Here is a 17,994-nt window from a genome sequence, read left to right as displayed (position 1 = left end):
CTCAAAACCTTGGGGCACGTAAGGAGAGAGCAGAGAGGGACGCTTCTTTTGAGGCTGGTTTACTTTCATGCTCTGGTATGCAATATTCCACTCGTTCTTTTCACATCTCTCAAATCGTACCTACAGCACTTTTAACACTCTGCAGAGAGCCCGCATCACAAAGCCATCCGTGCTCCTGCGGATTATTGCATTTATTGCATTTTATGTTCCTCAAACAAAACCATAAAATCGTATTACCTATTTTATTAGAAGAAAAGTTTGTTTCTTTTGCCTCCCTTTGCTTGTTTTATTACAAACGGGCTTGTAGAAAAGTGATATGACATTCAACTATTTTTCCGCGGTATTATATTTGTTACCTGTTGCAGTGTCAGACGGGTTTCAAGGAAGCGTTAAAGCAGGCAGTCGACACAACCAGGGCGCAGGAAGCGTAGCAAACCGTCAGGATGGCAGGGTCGTTAACTGCGCTCATGTCAAAAGCCAGGGATGGAACATGCTGAACATAACCAAGGGGCTCGGTCCTTTATGAAAACAGAAGGCAGGCCATCCGTTTCTTTGACTGGGCAGATTAGAGTCGTAATCAAATTATTTTTATGCACGTTTTTCTTTCGTAGATATACCTTGTATGTATCCTACTTCGGGCCGTAACATGGTTGGCCATAGGCTTTCCAGTATCCGTTCTTTTCCAGGAATAACTGTTATATTTTCCCATTTGTGAGAAGTATGTCGTTTTTGTAATCGTGTCACTTCCATCGAGGATGTAAGTGACATCCGCTACCAAAAATAATCCATGGGGCAGCTTCTATAATGAACCACTAAACCACGAGAGCCAGCTTCATGAATCATAAAGTTTTTTGTTACTCAGTTAACTAAAGCTCTCGTTTGAACAATTGTTAGAATAACGAGAAGGAAAATTCTGTCATTCATTTATTAATTCAAATGATAGTCCAAAATTCTGTGATATTAGGACGTCGCTACAAACAAACATTACATTAATATGCAAAATAATTAAAATTCAACACATTCAGCTCTGGAACTAGCATTTCATCCTTCTATTATCAGGCCTTACAAGGAAAAATGCAATTAAACGGTTGGTTGCCGCGTGCACATTCAACTGTGTTTGTAAACGGGATGCCTGTCTATTTAGTAACATCTTGTGTCCTTTGTTATGGTTTCTTTTTCCTCCCAGTAATATTCGGTGTTTCCGCATCGATCCGCCTCCTACCTTTTCGGCCAATGAGGCGTCGGCGGGTCCTGTCGTCTGGAGCCATGGCTACACAGAGGCTTCTGGGGTCAAGAACAAGTGAGTCCAGCCGCCAAGAGCTCTGAAGGATCGGTTATGTTCCACGTCAACACACACCGCAATGACACCATTGTGAACCGGTTTTGGATCTGCGTGGGGCTTTAGTGAGCGGACCCATCCCTTACTGCTGCGGCGCCTCGACACAAGGTTACAATTTTTGGGAGGTGCACGTCAGGCCCTTGCGGACTTAATGGGTCCGTAAACCCAAGACTAAGCCTTTGAGCAGCACTGCTGCTGGTTGAACACAACCATGGTGCGCTGCATTGTGACTGAAATACAGTTCAATACATTTTTACTGTATTCTCTGCTTCTTGTTATTGTTTTTAGTAAATGGAAACTTGCCAAGCTTATTTGTGGAGGTAACTCTTATTATGTGACCTTCTCAGACAGGGACCTGCAGCTGTTATCATAACATTGCCTTCTGTTTATGTGATCATAAATCAAATTTCGCTAGGCGTGGATGAATCTCCATTGCCGTTAGCGAGTTGATGCGAAATCATCATGATCATCATCGTCAAATGTGCAAAGGCATGACTCGGAAGATGATAGTTCTACTACAACAGAAGGCGAGGACGGCTTTGAGAAAACGACTATAGTGAGACTTCTGTAAAAATACAGGGTTTACTCATTGAATCTGATTGGCTGGTATTTGTTGAAAAACGTAAAGCCCCCGTATACCTAAAGCAACCAATAGCTGCCCGGCCTAAGGCCAAACCCCCACAACCATTTTACGCAGTTATTGTATGTTGTGTGTGTGGCACTTAATGTACACACTTATTGTATGTTTTACATCCTTGCACTGTGCATTGTGTGGCGTATTATCCTAGCTATCTTTGTACCATGCGTGGAATGTGGTAACATAACAATTGTTAGTGCTTGGCACTCGGTTCTATGACATCCTGATTGCACCGACAGCGATACATACAGTTTCTCTTCTTCTGACAAATGTACTTATTGTAAGTCCCTTTTGATAAAAGCGTCTAAGTGACAAAAATATCCTAAATGTGAATGTAAATGTAAAAGTGACATTCGTTGCAAAAAAAGTAAACATAACTACCACAAGACGGCGTCTACACACAGGCCTGCCGTTGTCGCCTCTCATAAAAGAAACTGACCACCAACACCCGATCCACCCCGACCCCACCCTCCCGCCCCCAGGCTGTGTGTGGCGGCCCTGTCGGTGAGCAGCTTCTGCGGCAGCCGCGAGGCTCTGTACGGTGTGTTCGAGGGCGACCGCAACGTGGAGGTGCCCTACCTGCTGCAGTGCACCATGAACGACGTGCTGGCCGAGGAGCTGCAGAGGACCAAGAGCGAGGAGGACTACATGACCAACACCTTCCTGGTGATGCAGAGGTACAGGGACGGGCATGCACGCACGCACGCACGCACGCACGCACGCACGCACGCACGCACGCACGCACGCACGCACGCTCTCTCTCTTTCTCTCTCTCTCTCTCTGTCTCTCTCTGTCTCTCTGTCTCTCTCTCTCTTTCTCTCTGTCTGTCTCTCTGTCTGTCTCTCTCTCTCACTCACTCACTCACTCACTCACTCACTCACTCACTCACTCACTCACTCACTCACTCACTCATTCTCTCCCTCACACACTCACTCACTCACTCATTCTCTCACTCACTCACTCACTCACAACCCACACACACACACTGCGCACAGTCTGGCGTCAAAGCAATATGTTCGGGCCCTATTATACCAGTTAGTGAATCCACTAAGGTCTAGGAAAAGGCAGGTTTTCAAATGGCTTGTACTGGCAAATCGCGCTCACACCTGGTGGTATAATAGCGGCCCGTGAACACCTTTTCTTCCCTTTCTTCTCGTACATTCATTGTGTTCAGGGAGTTTTTCCCAAAGTGGGCAACAGTAACCTCATTATGTGGGACATATTGTGATGTGGATCACTGCAGTGTACTTGCAGTAGGACTGCAGGCCTGTGGCATCTGCAGTGTGTGCTCATGTACTCTATGATGCTTGATCCATATCCTAAAGCACAAACCGGAAATAAACAGTCCTACTACATGGTGTGCGTTCCTAACACCATGGTGAGGAGCTGTGTTAATCCTCATATCCATGGTGGTGGTTGAAAAAACGATCCAAAAGCGCTTTTATCTTCTTAACCCTCATGGCTGCCTCTGCCACATTAATTCCCAGGCGTTGGTTTAAAGATGTCCAAGTCCCCTGGTTATCAAACGTTTTGGTTTCAGACTCTTGCTCGTCAAACGTTTTTTTGGTTTCCGACTCTTGCTCGTCCTCTTTTCCCACTCTCTCTCTCTCTCTCTCTCTCTCGTGACAACTGTCAAATCTGACCTACAGCGCTTTTATTTTGAAACGTGCGACTTCACAACCCTTTAAGGAAGCTGGGCCAACTTTCAGTTCTGACCTACAGCGCTTCTATTTTGAAACGTGCGACTTCACATCCCCTTCAGGAAGCTGGGCCAACTGTCAGATCTGACTGACCGCGCTTTTATTTTATTGAAACGTGCGACTTTCCCCCCCCCTTCCCCTTCCAGGAAGCTGGGCACGGCGGGCCAGAAGCTGGGCGGCTCGGCGGCGCTGTGCCACATCCGCCACGACCCCACGGAGCCGGGCGGCTGCTTCACGCTCACCGCCGCCAACGTGGGCAAGTGTCGCGCCGTGCTGTGTCGGGACGGCGCGCCTATGGCGCTGTCGGTGCTGCACAACGTGGGCCTGGAGAAGGAGTACCTCCGCATCCGCCAGCACAACGCCATCGTCACCGAGGTAACCCCCCCCCCCCCCGATCCCCCGTTCTCCTCCACGTGTTGACGTGAAGAACCGCTACAGTAGTGGAGTCGGTATTGGATTAATACATGTGAACAATTTTTGGAATTGAATTGATTCCGTTTATTTCAGACACATCGATAGAAAATCTAACATATCAAAATTACAAAACGAAATGAAAAGCACGAAAATAATATATGAACAATGACGATGTTTCACAAATAAGAAAAATTAAAAAAGCGTCTTACTATCATTCATTGATACGTCTGAAAAGGAGTCGGAAGAAGTATTAAACGTATACTTATAAACTTATAATGGCTTTATAGCCTCCACTATGTCTTATGCCTCCTCGTGCACGTGGATGTTATTTTCCCGCCATGCTGAGCCTTTGTTACCCCGCCGCTGCCCCCTACAGGACAACAAGGTGAACGGCGTGACCGACTCCACGCGCGTCATGGGCTACTCCTTCCTCTACCCGGCCGTCATCCCGCGGCCCCACGTGCAGACGGCCACGCTCACGCCCCAGGACGAGTTCTTCATCCTGGGCAGCCGGGGCCTGTGGGACGCCGTGTCCCCCGAGGAGGCGGTGGAGGCGGTGCGCAACGTGCCCGACGGCCTGGCCGCCGCCAAGAAGCTGTGCACCCTGGCCCAGGGCTACGGCTGCACCGACAGCCTGAGCGCCGTGGTGGTGCAGCTCAGCGTCAGCGAGGACTGCTGCTCCTGCTGCTGCTCCTCCACCACCTCCTCGGACCCCCCGCCGCCGCTGCCGCACCCGCACTACCACTACCACCCGGGGACGCCCGCCTCCTCGGGCGCCGCGGCGGGTGGGGGCGCCGCGGCCGGCAAGGAGCGCCTCCCCCAGCCCCCGGCCTCGTCCTGCAGCGAGCTCAGCAGCGAGGTGAGCGCCAGCGAGATGAGCAGCGAGGTGGGCTCCACGGCGTCGTCCGACGAGCCGCCGCCGCACCACCCCCCGGCCTCGCTGCCGCTGCTGACGGAGCACGGGGCGGCGCCGCCGCCGCCACCCGGGGGGCCGCAGCACCACCACCACCACGCGCCGCAGGCCGGGCACCTCGCCCTCGCGCCGCACGGACTCACGCTGCCGCCGCCGCCGCACCACCCCCCGCACGCCGCCAGCCCCGGCCAGCACTGCCCCTACCAGGCGGGGGCGGAGCTTAGCTCGGCGCGGGGCTGCTGCGCCCTCCACCCGGCCGAGGGCGGCTCGGCCTCCTCCTCCTCCTTCCAGCGGCAGCTGTCCAGCGCCACCTTCTCCAGCGCGCTGTCCGACAACGGGCTGGACAGCGAGGACGAGGAGCCCATCGCCGGGGTGTTCTCCAACGGGAGCCGCGTGGAGGTGGAGGCCGACATCCACTGCCTGAAGGCGGGGCTGGCGTCCTCGCTGCCGGGGCCGCACCACGGCGCGCCGCGGCCCAGCACGCCGCTCCCGGGAGGCCAGGAGGCGGGGGCGCTGCTGCTACTGCCGCCCCCGCACCCCCCGCCCCCGCCCCCCTCCACCCCGGAGCCCGCGGGGGAGGCCGACGGGGGCGGGGCCGAACGGGACGAGCCGTGGGCGGGGGCGGCGGCGGCAGCGGTGGGGGGCGTGACGTGCGACGGCGCCAGGGGGGCGTGGTGGGCGCCGGGGAAGCAGCAGCGGCGGGGCAACGGCTCGGTGGCCCCGCAGGAGAAGAGCCACAACCTGATCGAGGTGGCGGCCGACGCCCCCTGCAGGAAGCCGGGGGGGTACTTCACGGCGCCGGCGCAGCCCGACCCCGACGACCAGTTCATCATCCCCCCCGAGCTGGAGGAGGAGGTGAAGGAGATCATGAAGGAGCACCAGCAGAAGCAGCAGAAGCCCCCCGAGAGGACCGAGACGCCCGCCGACTACGACGACACCCCCCTTTGAGGCCGGCAAATGAGGCCGCATCGACCGCTCACGCCCAAGCCCCGCCCAACATCCCCCCCCCCCCCCGTTGTCGCGGTGACCGCTTGCTCTCTCCCCCTCTGCCACTTTTGAGTTAGCATCGCTAGAAACGCATCGCATCGTTAGCATCGTGTGCTAGCATTGTTAGCATCCTTTGCTACCGTCGACAGCATCGTGTTCTAGCACCGCATCGTAAGCATCGTGTGCTAGCACCGTGCCGCCACCATTGATACGGAGACCCTAACACAGGCGTGCGGGGATCGCATCATACTTTTCTTTCATTGCACTGTTCTTTTTCGTCACACTCATCACATGCTCGCAGTACGCTACGACAGCACAACCAGCCCACAGCGCCACCTGGTGGCAACGGCATGCTTAGCATCGCTCTACTCTCCTCTTTCCCCTGTTGGTAGCAAATTGTTGGGACAGCAAAAAAAAAAAGCAAACGAGCCCTTTAAACGATACTTCTTGCATCCATTCTGGACCCATCCAAAGTGGTGCAGTTCTAAGAACGTTGTTTTCTACATTCATTCCACCACAGCCACTGGTGTCTCCGCGATCGTGCTAGCCTGCCACTACGTGTGTTCATCATGGATAACTTTCCATGTCTGTCGTTTGTTTGTTTTTTAAGAACTGACCATATCTTATAATGTGATGTAGGGGATGTTGCTGGAAGATGTTTTTAAAACAGAGGTGCGTTGTTATCAAAAAATTAAAATATATGTATACGTATAAATATATATTTATATATATATATACACACCAATAATACCACGCTTAACTGTTGTAGATAGGGCACTTTAAAGACTCTATTTCATCAGAAAATCATGAATCTTGGCCTGTAAAACGGCATAGAATTTTTGTAGAAATTTAAAGACTAACTCCTAGGAGTTGCATACTCTTTATGGTGACTTAGTCACTTTTTTTACTAATCTTCTCTGAGAGAAATTGTGATTGTTTTTTTTGGTTTCGTTTTTTTCAATTATTGTAAATAAGAGAAATGTTCTATACTGACACTTTTAGAGGAACTGTCTACCTTCACGTATGTTGGTGAATGGTTTTAGCGGTAGGAAGATTTATGGTTTATGTAGTGACTTAAGTGGAGACCAACTTCTCCTTTATCTTTCATTCTAGTCCACCAATGACAAAAACAGACACACACAAACACGCTCATATAAATATATATATATATTTATATATATATATATTGCCTAATGCAAAAAGCCCAGACACTACATAGACTATAGTAATTACCAAACCCTATGGTTTGCTCCCTTTGGTTTGCCCTTTAGCCATCACTTTGACCAATCACAGGTTTGTTTAGGCATTAGCATGCACACACACATAAACACACAAGCACACACACACACACACACACACACACACACACACACACACACACACACACACACACACACACACACACACACACACACACACACACACACACACACACACAAAGAGTTTTGAGTGCCACTGTTCTCTTGCTGTAACTGTTATCACCGGCATGACTGTGTCAAGTGAAACAAACCAATATATCCACATGGAAAACCAACCACAGAGCTCCTGTCTTTGGTCAAATAAATCCTACATTTGTGAATATAATTCATTCTGTCCCGGACTTCTTATTTTAGTCAAGTAGCAATCCAATTATATAGGATACAGTTGCCTCTCATTTGAAATAGACTTTGTTTTATCTTGTGTTTTTGTTGTAAAGGTTTGTATTTATTTAAGGGTCTGAATGCATGCATGCAGAAGGTCGGTCCACGAGAGCAGTAATTACATGACATCACCAGCAGGAGGCGATCATATACAACCATCTGCTGTAGTGTACAGTAGTCCAGAGTCCAGCACCTCCTCTTTAGAGTCCATTATTTACAATTAAATCACCATTCAGTTTTCGATGCCACAAAATGAAAGGCCATGCATATATATTGTTATTCTTTCTATTCTCCGCCAGTATGCCGACAACATTGCCTCTTTCTAGCCCTTTTCCTTTCACATTTCACATTTAATCGCTATTGCTAGTATTTTCCTGTTCCGTTCCCGATATTGAAGATGCGCCTTTTAGAATCGCTCTTCAACGTTCACATTGCTCATCGCCAGGTTGGAGTCTGGGCTGCTGCGGTTCATCGACCTCTTCACATACACCACGCTGACCACCGTCACCAACATCATGGCCGCCAACACGGAAAGAGACGCAGCCAGGGTGACGGTGAGGTTGTCCGAGGAGGAGCCGCTGTACTGGCACTGTTCACCGTAGTACCACCAGTCATCCCCCACCGCACACCTTATGCAGAGAGAGACAGAGTGGGTAAGAGGGGGATTGACGTTTTAACTGGATAATGTCACTGTCTGCGCTCTCTTCCCAGATATATAATAAGTGATGTTATCTAATTATATCCTGACTCAAGGTCTTCCCAAAGGAATGTGGTGAGGAGTATTTTAACGTAGGGTGAGAGTAGGCCTACAGAAACACACAGCTGTGTTATTTACATGAATGAATGTATGTCACACAACTTTTTGGAAAAAAGATTTGCATTAGATGAAGTGTATCATGTTTCTTCTTATTATTTTATTATTATTATTATTATAATTATTATTATTATTATTATTATTGTTATTATAAATGACATTGTTATAGCCATTTTCATATAAAGAAAACAAATTGTAAGGGGTTGAAACAGTACCTCCTTTTGGCTACATGAATCGCTGCATTCCAATTCGTATACTTTTCCTTTTTACTTGTAGTACGCACTGCAGCTACCCTTACAAAGAACGTAGTGTTGCACACAGCATGCATGCTATTGGAAATGAAACCTTGCTTCAGATCAAGGAGACGTCGCTGACGTTTACTTACACAACTGTGAGTCATACTCATAACTCTTCTTTTGGGATAAAATTGAAAAATAATAAGTCACCTGCATGCCGGCTTCTTCTGCTCCAACACGCACACCCCGTCGTTCAGGCACTCCACGTCTGTGCAGGCGTCACTGGGTGGCGTGGTGCTGTTGTTGTTGGGTGTTGTCGTGGTCTCTGGTGAAGCCGTGGTTGATGGGGGCACTGGTTGGGTCACTGTGAGATGAGACACGTCTGGGAGAAAAGATAACAAAATGATAATCATTGATTAGTTGAATTCTAACAATGGAAAACATCACATGTGACGTAATGTTTTTTTGTGATGTAAACATAGCTCAACCAACCACTTGTGTGCGTGTGTAAATTATAAACAATATAGCGACCATATAGCGATATATAAATAATAACTAAATGATAATCATTGAATAGTTGAATTCTAACAATGGAAAACATCACATGTGACGTAATGTGTTTTTGTGATGTAAACATAGCTCAAACAACCATTTGTGTGCGTGTGTAAATTATAAACAATATAGCGACCATATAGCGATATATAAATAAGTAGGCTATATAAGTAATCTAACAATATTTATCATTATGATGGCAATGGTGAAAGTTGTTGTGGAAAAATTAATCATGACAATAAAACGATATTACCTTTACTTTATTACTAGATATAGATTTTTTTTCACCTAGAGCTAGCTCTCTTCGGCTTTCCATTTGAAACTACGGCTGCATTTGTATCACTGTAGCCAAGATGTGTAAGTATTGTCAACCAAGTCATTTTAAAATTAAGTAAATTAAATAACTTAAATCAGTTATAGGCCTATAAAAACAATGGTGGTATGTATGATCACAATCGAGTCAAGTATTATTTAATGGAGTGTGTGATTACATAGGACGGTATAGTAGATGCAGCCTACTGTGCAGTCTAGACCTCACTATATCATCTCATACAGGGACAGTTAAAGTGGACATATTATACCACCAGGTGTGAGTGATGAGCCATTACAAGCCGTTTTAAAAATCGTCCTATTCTGACATCACAAGTGGGCGTGTCCACATAGATGTGTGCTGAATAGATCAGTCTACCGAGTGGACCGTAGCAAACGTTGCTCATCTTTCCGTCATACATCTAGGTGGACACGCCCACTTGAGATGTCAGAAGAGGCAGATTTTCAAAATGGCTTGTAACGGCTAATCACTACTCACACTTGGTGGTATAACATGTCCCCTTTAACACTGATGATGGCCGTAAAGTTCCGGCCGGACTTCTAGCTGACTTTCTGTGTGACAGCCTGAACGTTGCGTTGTGCTTGGAGCCAGTGTTTACCCTCCATGCTCAGGAGAAATATGGCGTCCCCGCCCTTGATGAAGTCCCTGCTCCGGGCTCTCAGGTGGGTCAGGTACACGGAGGTCCCTAGTGCGGGCCCTCGGAAGTACTTGGTTCCGTCGGGTGTCGTCACCTCGACGCCCACCTTACGAGGGTCGTCCCAGTGCAGCCCGCTCCCGTCTGCGATGTTGGGGGGGACACGGGGGCAGAGAGGTGACTCATCACAGCACTGATCACTCGCACACACACACACACACACACGCACACACACGTCAAGGCTAAAATTGTTCGAAGCAGGGAATGCAAATCTAAGTTGAAAAAGTGGCAAAAAGGGGTGTAGGAGCCTAAATGCCTATTTGCTTTATTTAAGTTCATATTTTACGATGACGTTTGGATGTTCATGAGTGAAATAATATAATGGTTTATTGTGTGACCTCTCTCTCTCTCTCTCTCTCTCTCTCTCTCTCTCTCTCTCTCTCTCTCTCTCTCTCTCTCTCTCTCTCTCTCTCTCTCTCTCTCTCTTTCTATCTCTTACCTCTAATTATAACCTCATTGTGGAAAAGGATTTTTGTTATCTTGCGTTTGGCAAGTAAAACTTTTAAAGTTCATGTCGTGGTCCGTTCGATTATTTTTGTGGATATTGGATGAGGTATTCGCGAAGGGAAAACGGAGCGTCAAGCTGAAGCTTCAATAAATAAACCTATTGATCCTAAAAGGGGAATGCAGAATAAAGGGCTGTGGAGCTCATTGATTAACACGAGAGCCGATTGAATTGATTGCCGTATTCTGGGGGGAATACTGCCGTATTCTCCCCCCCCCCCCCGGGGTTCTGTTTGGGCACGACGCCTGACCTGAGAGGATGGTGTTGGGATCGGTGGTGACGCTGCGCTGGTTGGACATGCGCTTCTGGATGTGCGGGTGCTGGTCCATCAGCATCATGGTCATCTGCTTCCAGGGGCACGGCCACTGCTGGCCCGTGTCCCCCGGAAGGGCCACCAGGCGGGCGAAGGCCGACAGCTCCCCCGGGTAACCGGTGTCCCCGCTGGGGTAGAGCGTCATCTGGAAGCTGTAGCCCTCCTTTGAGGTGAACGGGGGGCTGTGGATGGGGGTGCCGGGCGGCGTGGTCTCCATCACGTTGCTGAAGTCCTTCACCCGCCAGGCGTGCTCGGGGCAGGCCGTCTCAGAGAGGTTGATGTCGTCCAGGGAGAGCCCCCCCATCGCTGATAACGGGCCGTGCTTCTCACCCCGGAACACCACGCGGAACTTGGTCATCACGTCGAGGCTCACGTGGTGCAGCTGCCACAGCTCCTCCGGTGGCCCTAAGTGTGTCAAAAAAAACAAAAACGGGAGGTTTTGACTCTTCTTGACGACATTAGCTCACAACTATGCTACCAGCGCGGCAACCGAAACGCCTGAGTAGCATCCAGCTGCAGCCCCGGAGCCGGGGCCTGAGGTATGGCAACTGGGCCTGTGGTGTGGCAGGTCAGTTTTTTTCGGGTTTTTTCACCATATATTTTTTCTAGTTAAATTTCAATAAAAATAATGAATTAAGGTGATAATTAATCAAATAACAAAAGCTATATATATATATATATATATATAGGAAGAAAAAAATACGGTGAAAAAGTCGACGGGGGCAACTAGGGGCCGACTTTAATGCAAAACGTTGAAAAAAGCGGAAAAAAAAGACCTGCCACACCACAGCCCCCTACGCCACACCACAGGCCCCTTGCCACACCACAGCCCCCGGCTCCGGGGCTGCAGCTGCTATTGAAAGGCTTTGGGAGTAATTGATATTAGTAGTCAGTAATAGTATTTGATATCCACCGTCGATCGTCTTAATCAGCCGCAGGGTGCCGTTGGGGTGAGCGGCGTCGTACTCGCGCACCCAGATGCTCAGGGTGTCCACCGGGGCGGCGCTGTTGTAGTAGAAGAACTGCAGGCACTGGTATCCTCTCTTGGGGTACAGCAGTCTGCTCTCCAGCTGGGCCACAGCCCCCGCGTCGGCCGCGCCCGAGGGGAAGTGCATGAAATACCCTGAGCCTGTTGGAAATCAATACAGTCGTGACGGTTAAAGAGGGGAAGGCCTTAAAAGCTGTAGTTTGAGTGTTATCAGCCATCCATCAGCTCTGTGTGAGTCAAATGTTAAATGTGAGAATATCTGTAGTGGTTGACTCTGCACCGCCCTCTGCACCGTATGAGGCAATTTTGTTTTAATGATCCGACCTATCATAGCATCTCTTCCCTTATTGGTTCAGGGGAAGCCGTCTTGCCTGTCTTTCACAGGTGCGGGAAATGCAAAAACTTGTCAACCCAGGGAGGGAGGGTTGTTTATTCATCTTCTGCTGTATTCTGCTCTCGTTACAACTCTCAAATCTCCATGATAGCACCTCTGATGCCAACGCTGTTGGAAATCTTCCTGTGTTCGCAACCTCCCTCCATGCTGCCCTTATGGATACGATGATAAGAGAGATTGGAAAACAGGCCAGGAGGGCAGACACACTCTTATCTCGTGTACGAGATAACGATTGAGATGAATGGTGTGCGGGCAGAATCGCTGTGGTAATCACACACCACCACTCAACCACAGCCAAGCAGCCACACATGGGATGAAGTGCTGTAGAATGGCCCTAAGTCTCTTCAGGCAATTGAGAATTCGTTCAAGTTTGGAGAACAAGGGCGTTTTGGAGAACCCACTCTTCGCAGAAACCTATTCAATTTGGCTAGTGGTGCAGAGTGCTATGCATGCATGTGTTGTGTGTTGGTGTGTCGGTTGTTGTGGGAAAGCACACACTCACCCGTGCATTTCCCCAGGTTGGAGTAGTCAGTGCTGGGTCCCCCGGGGGCCGTCGTTAGCCTGGCCCACTCGGTGGTGGCCCCTGGCCCTTGCACCATGCCACAGATGTTCTGGAGCTCAAAGTCACACGAGTCCAGGAAGGTGGAGGCTTGCGCTGAAGGGGAGGTGGGCAACACACACACACACACACACACACACACACACACACACACACACACACACACACACACACACACACACACACACACACACACACACACACACACAGACTTACTAGTCAGCTAAATAGCAGGTATCATCAAACTTTGTCCCGCTGTAAAAGGTTAGCATATATTTGTGGGAGTTGTTGTGGATGATGACTGCTTTAAGCAACCTCACCTGGCCCAAGTCCCAGTTATTGGACTCTGGGCCTGGGTGATGCTGCATATGTGTGTGTGATCACCACACACACGCACAGAACTCCCGCATGGCAACATGGAGCAGCAGGGCCAAGTATCATTAACTACAAACTTGTCCAATTAACCGGCCCAGTGAAGCCACAGGGACCTTGTTGCAATCTTTCATTAACCAACATTGACGTCATTACCATACTTATTACAAGAGGCTTAGCGACTTATGATCCCTATTTATCAATTCATCATCTATATTTGGACATTGTTTTGATCCAGCTCCATCTATGCATCCGGCATTAACTACCTAACATGAGCACTCGCGGGCTCAACCTGAGGATTAATTGTAAATATTACTTATTTTATTTTACATAATTTCCTCCTTTTCTCCTTATTGCATCGTGGGTCAGAGACAAACGCAATTTCGATTCGTCTGTTTGTCTGGCACATCTTTGAAATTGACAATAAAGCAGACTTTGACTTTGACGGCACTCACTGCAGTTGTACAGGCGGCTGAGCTTGAGCAGGTCGCTGTCGCTGAACTCCATGCGCTGGCCCACCACGTCGCTGAAGGCCGCGATGTTGGTGACGATGGTGGGGAGCGTGCCGTTGCGGAAGGCGTTCTTGCTGTAGTGCATCATGGAGCCGTAGTCGTACGGGACGCCCAGAGAGCTGGAGGTGGTGTCGTTGTAGGTGTTGAAGTTGTGCTCCTTCCCTGCGGGCCCAGAGGGATCAATGAGTTTTTGGGGATTTATTTTTGAAGGTTTCATCCTTTTTAGTGTAGACGGAGTAAGACATGAAGGTATGGGAGATAGAGGGGAAGACATTCGGCAAAGGGACGGGCAGGAATCGAACCCGGTCGCTGTGGTAAGGACCGGGCCTTAATGGCGCCCCAGGTCTCTGGGTTTTTAAGGTGACTTCAGGACATTATTTTCCAGGGCCGCCGAGTACTCTGCTGACTCAAACGCGAACTTTGCACTCTTAATCTTTTCATAACAATTAATAACCGGTCTGATTTATTGTATTGCAGATTCAAACGGTATGGTTTCACAGATTTGAACAGTTTGGACTGATGCCAAGGAAGGATAATAAAACCATTGTGACTTTTTTACCAGGCACCTGAGAAGGCATTCGTGAACAGTACAACGAATTAGCCTGGCTGTTCCTTAATTTATTTCACACAATACATGACAGCCTGATTGAGTAACGTGTGCCGACAATATCTGTTTATGAAATTCAAGTAACAACCATCCGTGAGCTATTGTGAATCAAATGCTCTGTGCGCCTGTTAAGCCTGCCACACACATAAAGATAATCGGGCTGATTTTGCCCCGATTTTCCCCCTTCCGATCACGGACAGACATCGCCCGATTATCTTAAGCTCTTAAGATTATTTTATAAGATTCTCTTGTAGTGTGTGGTGTGTTAAGAGTGAAATTCGGCCGACAATCGGCTTCGAAATCAGTCGGCGCCGATAATCGTAAGTATTAAACATGTTCAATATTTAAGATTATCGGCGGAGAACGTTATGGTGTCAAACGTCTTGTGTGGGGGGGAAGCCGACAATCGGGAGTCTCCAACGTGACGTAATATTGAATTTAACCAATAAAGAGCGAGCTGACTGAACACGGAATTATAACGAGCTATCTCCATGGCTACGATATCCCTGAATACCACCAATATGGCGAAGACAGTTAAAGTTAAGGGATTTTTCAGTTAGGATTAATCCCGAAACCACCATCATGCAGTCGGTATCCAGCTGGTCCTCCATGAGTTTACACCGGTTTACACTCGCTCTTCTTCACTTCTTCTTGTAGTTAGTTCAATGACTATTTTTGGTGTGACTGCCCCCACAGGTCAGTCAGAGTACTACGTCAGATCACGTTTGTTCACGCGAGATTTCTTGCTTGAGGGACAAGATTCTAGTGCGTCTGAAGACAAATCTTTATGTGTGTGGTGTGCTGTGTTTGGAATATCGCAGGACACCACACACAATACGATCAAAACTGTTAATGTAATCTTAATGTGTGGGGTCTCTCACCGATAAAAAATCGGTTGAGATTTATAAAATCTTTATGTGTGTGGCAGGCTTTAGACGCATTTGGATTAACATACAACCAAGCCTGCGGAACCCTTTTTAATAGATTAATAATTAATCAGCGTCATCGTCATGTATTTGGTGTCACTGACAGTACCTGCTGAGATGCGATCCCACATGATGGTGACGTAGTCGTCACGGTCTGAGCGCGATTGCTCGTGCCAGAAGCCCAGCGCGTGAAGGAACTCGTGCTCAATGGTTGCTATGCGATCACAGTTGCTCCCGATGGACAACCGCTGCTTTCCCACTCGCCGGTTCCCCACAGAGGAGAAGCATCTAGAAATTAAAACGGATCGCTACAAACGTCACATAACTGGTCCGGACCTTTTATGATTCCTTAAATGATCATACTTTTTATTTATGTATGTTAAAAAGCTGTAGAAAAAAGCTGATAAATATCAAATAATAATAATAAATATATTAATATTAAATAAATATGCATGATGTATATAATTTATATTTAAATATAATAATATTTAATATATTATGATATAATATGGAAACTTTAATATAAATTAAAACTTTTTTTTTTTTTTAAATGTATAGCATGTTATGTTTTTCCATCTCATCTCTGATGAAACTTTATATAATATTGCCACACATGAATAACCTGGCTCAACAAGTGTAGAACGCCTTGTGTCTTACCCGCTCCCTTTAAAGATGGAGATGTAGTTTTCTTCTCCAGACCAGGGTTGGAAGTTGATGCAGGTCTTCAGCCGGTACTGTTCGAAAGCTTTCAGAATGACACCTTTAGCATTGATCTCTGCAGGACAGCAGGCAAAAGAAGAAACGGGTCATGGTGAAAAAAATCTCGTAAGTGCCTCTCAAAGCTTAGATTATCAGGCTCTTGGGCACTGTTTACTCTGATAATGCAGACTTATTTTCTTAACTCTTTGGGGATTTCACATTTTGTGGACATGAGGCGACACATATTAAAGAGAACTTTGTAATTTGCCCTGTTTTTGGTTCAACATTGGTTATCAATAGTCCTTTCTAAAATCCTGTAATATAATAGTAGCTTTAGGTTTGCTGAACACTGAACTATTCAATCAGATTGTAATTTATTAGAAATACTCTATCGGAAAAGTGGTTTGGCTCTTGCTCTGCATTCGGTTCTCATTGTTATTACCTAGATTTTCCTGCCTTTTATTTATTTGTTTAAGAACACCTAACCAATATCAGGAGATCTAATAGCCATAATACCTTTTGGAAGATACTAACTTACCAAGATTAGAAACTGTAAAAGATGCGATGCAACAGCAGTTATGAGTGTTTAAAGAGAGTCTTTATCGGTTGTTGGGGGAGGCAGGGGTATTTTACGACGGTGTATTCTCTTACCAAGGTCGTCCTCCATGTAGTATGGAACAGTCCTGGGCCATCTGTACTCATCACCTATTATGGAGTTTCTGGATTGCCTCTGTAGCGGCGGTCAAAGGCGTTCAGAAGTTGGTGAGAATACAATGAGCCGAAAGGTAACTGCTTTTCCATGGTGAGGCTCATGAACATACCTCGTCGAGCACAATGTCTCCCTCAACCAGGTTCAAGCCGGCCTCTGTGAACACCGAGCGGTTCAGGATTCAGTGGAACAGCGTGTGTGGCCGGAAGAGGTTCATGTATATACATGCATTTAGTTTAGCTTTTTCTGTGATGTGGGTGCAATAGGAAACTTTATACACATTTATTATGACAAGCAAAATTGTTCAAACCTTCATTGATATCGAAAATATCCAGATCCCGCCCGCCATCAACGTCATATTCTGTGGAAACGATTGAAGTAATAAACAATTAAATGAATTCCAACATTCCAACATTAAAATAGATGTTGAAAGCAATCAATCAACTGTTCTATATGTATAAATATCCTGAAGGTAATACAAGTTTTATTCAGGATGTTGTCTATCACTTACCCAATACTTTTGCAGTTGGCTTTTTGAGAAATAAAAAATACAAATCAAATTAGATTATTCGATAGAGTGATAAAGTCCATACTAGTCCATAACATGAATCAAACATGAATGACCATGACATATTTATATTTATAATAACGATATTTCTTACCAACCCATAGATGGATGAAAACAAGAAGCATACAATGTCCAAAACCAACACAACACGTTTCTTGCGTCCTTCCATGTCAGACATGAAATGTCCTTCTACATTGGACACTTGGAGTGACGACCACCACAAAGTTATGGCAACTCTTAAAGTACAAGCCATAAACAATAAAGTGTGTATAATCAGCAAATCAATAATTGACTTCATGCATCATGCTAGGCTATAAGATTCATGTTATCTCTCATGAAGCTCTCAAGGTTGAGGTCATAGTTGTTGTAGCTGGATGGAATTCACAGTAAACCTGTGTTTTTTTCTGTATTGATTTTCTATGTAACCAAGGCGGTGATGGGAAAGTAAGGCGGTAACATTGATGTGAGAAGCCTCAGGGGCAGAATTATTGTTAAACATAGGTATTAAATGCAATTGTTCTTCTCACTTCCTCTGTAGATTCCGTGGCTAACAGTTGAGCAATGTCAATAAGCACAGTCAAAATT

The 17,994-nt window shown here is 47.1% G+C and overlaps 2 protein-coding genes across 2 annotated transcripts in view; one reads left to right on the top strand and one right to left on the bottom strand.

Annotated features, from left to right (window-relative positions):
* The window catches only part of phlpp1 (PH domain and leucine rich repeat protein phosphatase 1), a gene marked incomplete at its 5' end in the record, with an annotated part of 17,293 nt that extends 9,719 nt beyond the window's left edge, over positions 1-7,574 (top strand). The window contains 4 exon segments of the mRNA XM_030363995.1: positions 1,187-1,300; positions 2,459-2,653; positions 3,823-4,051; positions 4,467-7,574. Coding sequence (XP_030219855.1) covers positions 1,187-1,300; positions 2,459-2,653; positions 3,823-4,051; positions 4,467-5,951 — 2,023 coding nt within the window.
* mep1bb (meprin A subunit beta b) lies at positions 7,335-17,634 on the bottom strand. The gene is made up of 14 exons (XM_030363996.1): positions 17,504-17,634; positions 17,353-17,371; positions 17,152-17,202; positions 16,954-16,997; positions 16,784-16,862; positions 16,091-16,208; positions 15,543-15,721; positions 13,844-14,062; positions 12,960-13,112; positions 11,989-12,204; positions 11,013-11,480; positions 10,162-10,341; positions 8,891-9,062; positions 7,335-8,259 (listed from the first exon to the last, which is right to left on the bottom strand). The coding sequence occupies exons 1-14, from the start codon at positions 17,585-17,587 to the stop codon at positions 8,037-8,039; spliced, it is 2,205 nt and encodes a 734-aa protein (XP_030219856.1). The 5' UTR covers positions 17,588-17,634; the 3' UTR covers positions 7,335-8,036.
* Positions 17,635-17,994: the final 360 nt, after the last annotated feature.

Source organism: Gadus morhua, chromosome 8 (assembly GCF_902167405.1).
Source record: "Gadus morhua chromosome 8, gadMor3.0, whole genome shotgun sequence".
Lineage (NCBI taxonomy): Eukaryota > Metazoa > Chordata > Actinopteri > Gadiformes > Gadidae > Gadus > Gadus morhua.
The sequence above is the reverse complement of the archived record's forward strand: the minus strand, read 5'-3'. Positions and strand labels throughout refer to the sequence as shown.

Bases quoted from the DNA above. Each gene is read 5' to 3' on its own strand.
- mep1bb (XM_030363996.1), bottom strand. From the start codon at position 17,587: ATGTCTGACATGGAAGGACGCAAGAAACGTGTTGTGTTGGTTTTGGAC. The intron at 15,722-16,090 runs GTAAGACACAAG...TTTAATTTCTAG, and splicing joins TCCATCTTTAAAGGGAGCGG to ATGCTTCTCCTCTGTGGGGA. The intron at 13,113-13,843 runs GTGAGTGCCGTC...CCTCCCCTTCAG, and splicing joins CAGCCGCCTGTACAACTGCA to CGCAAGCCTCCACCTTCCTG.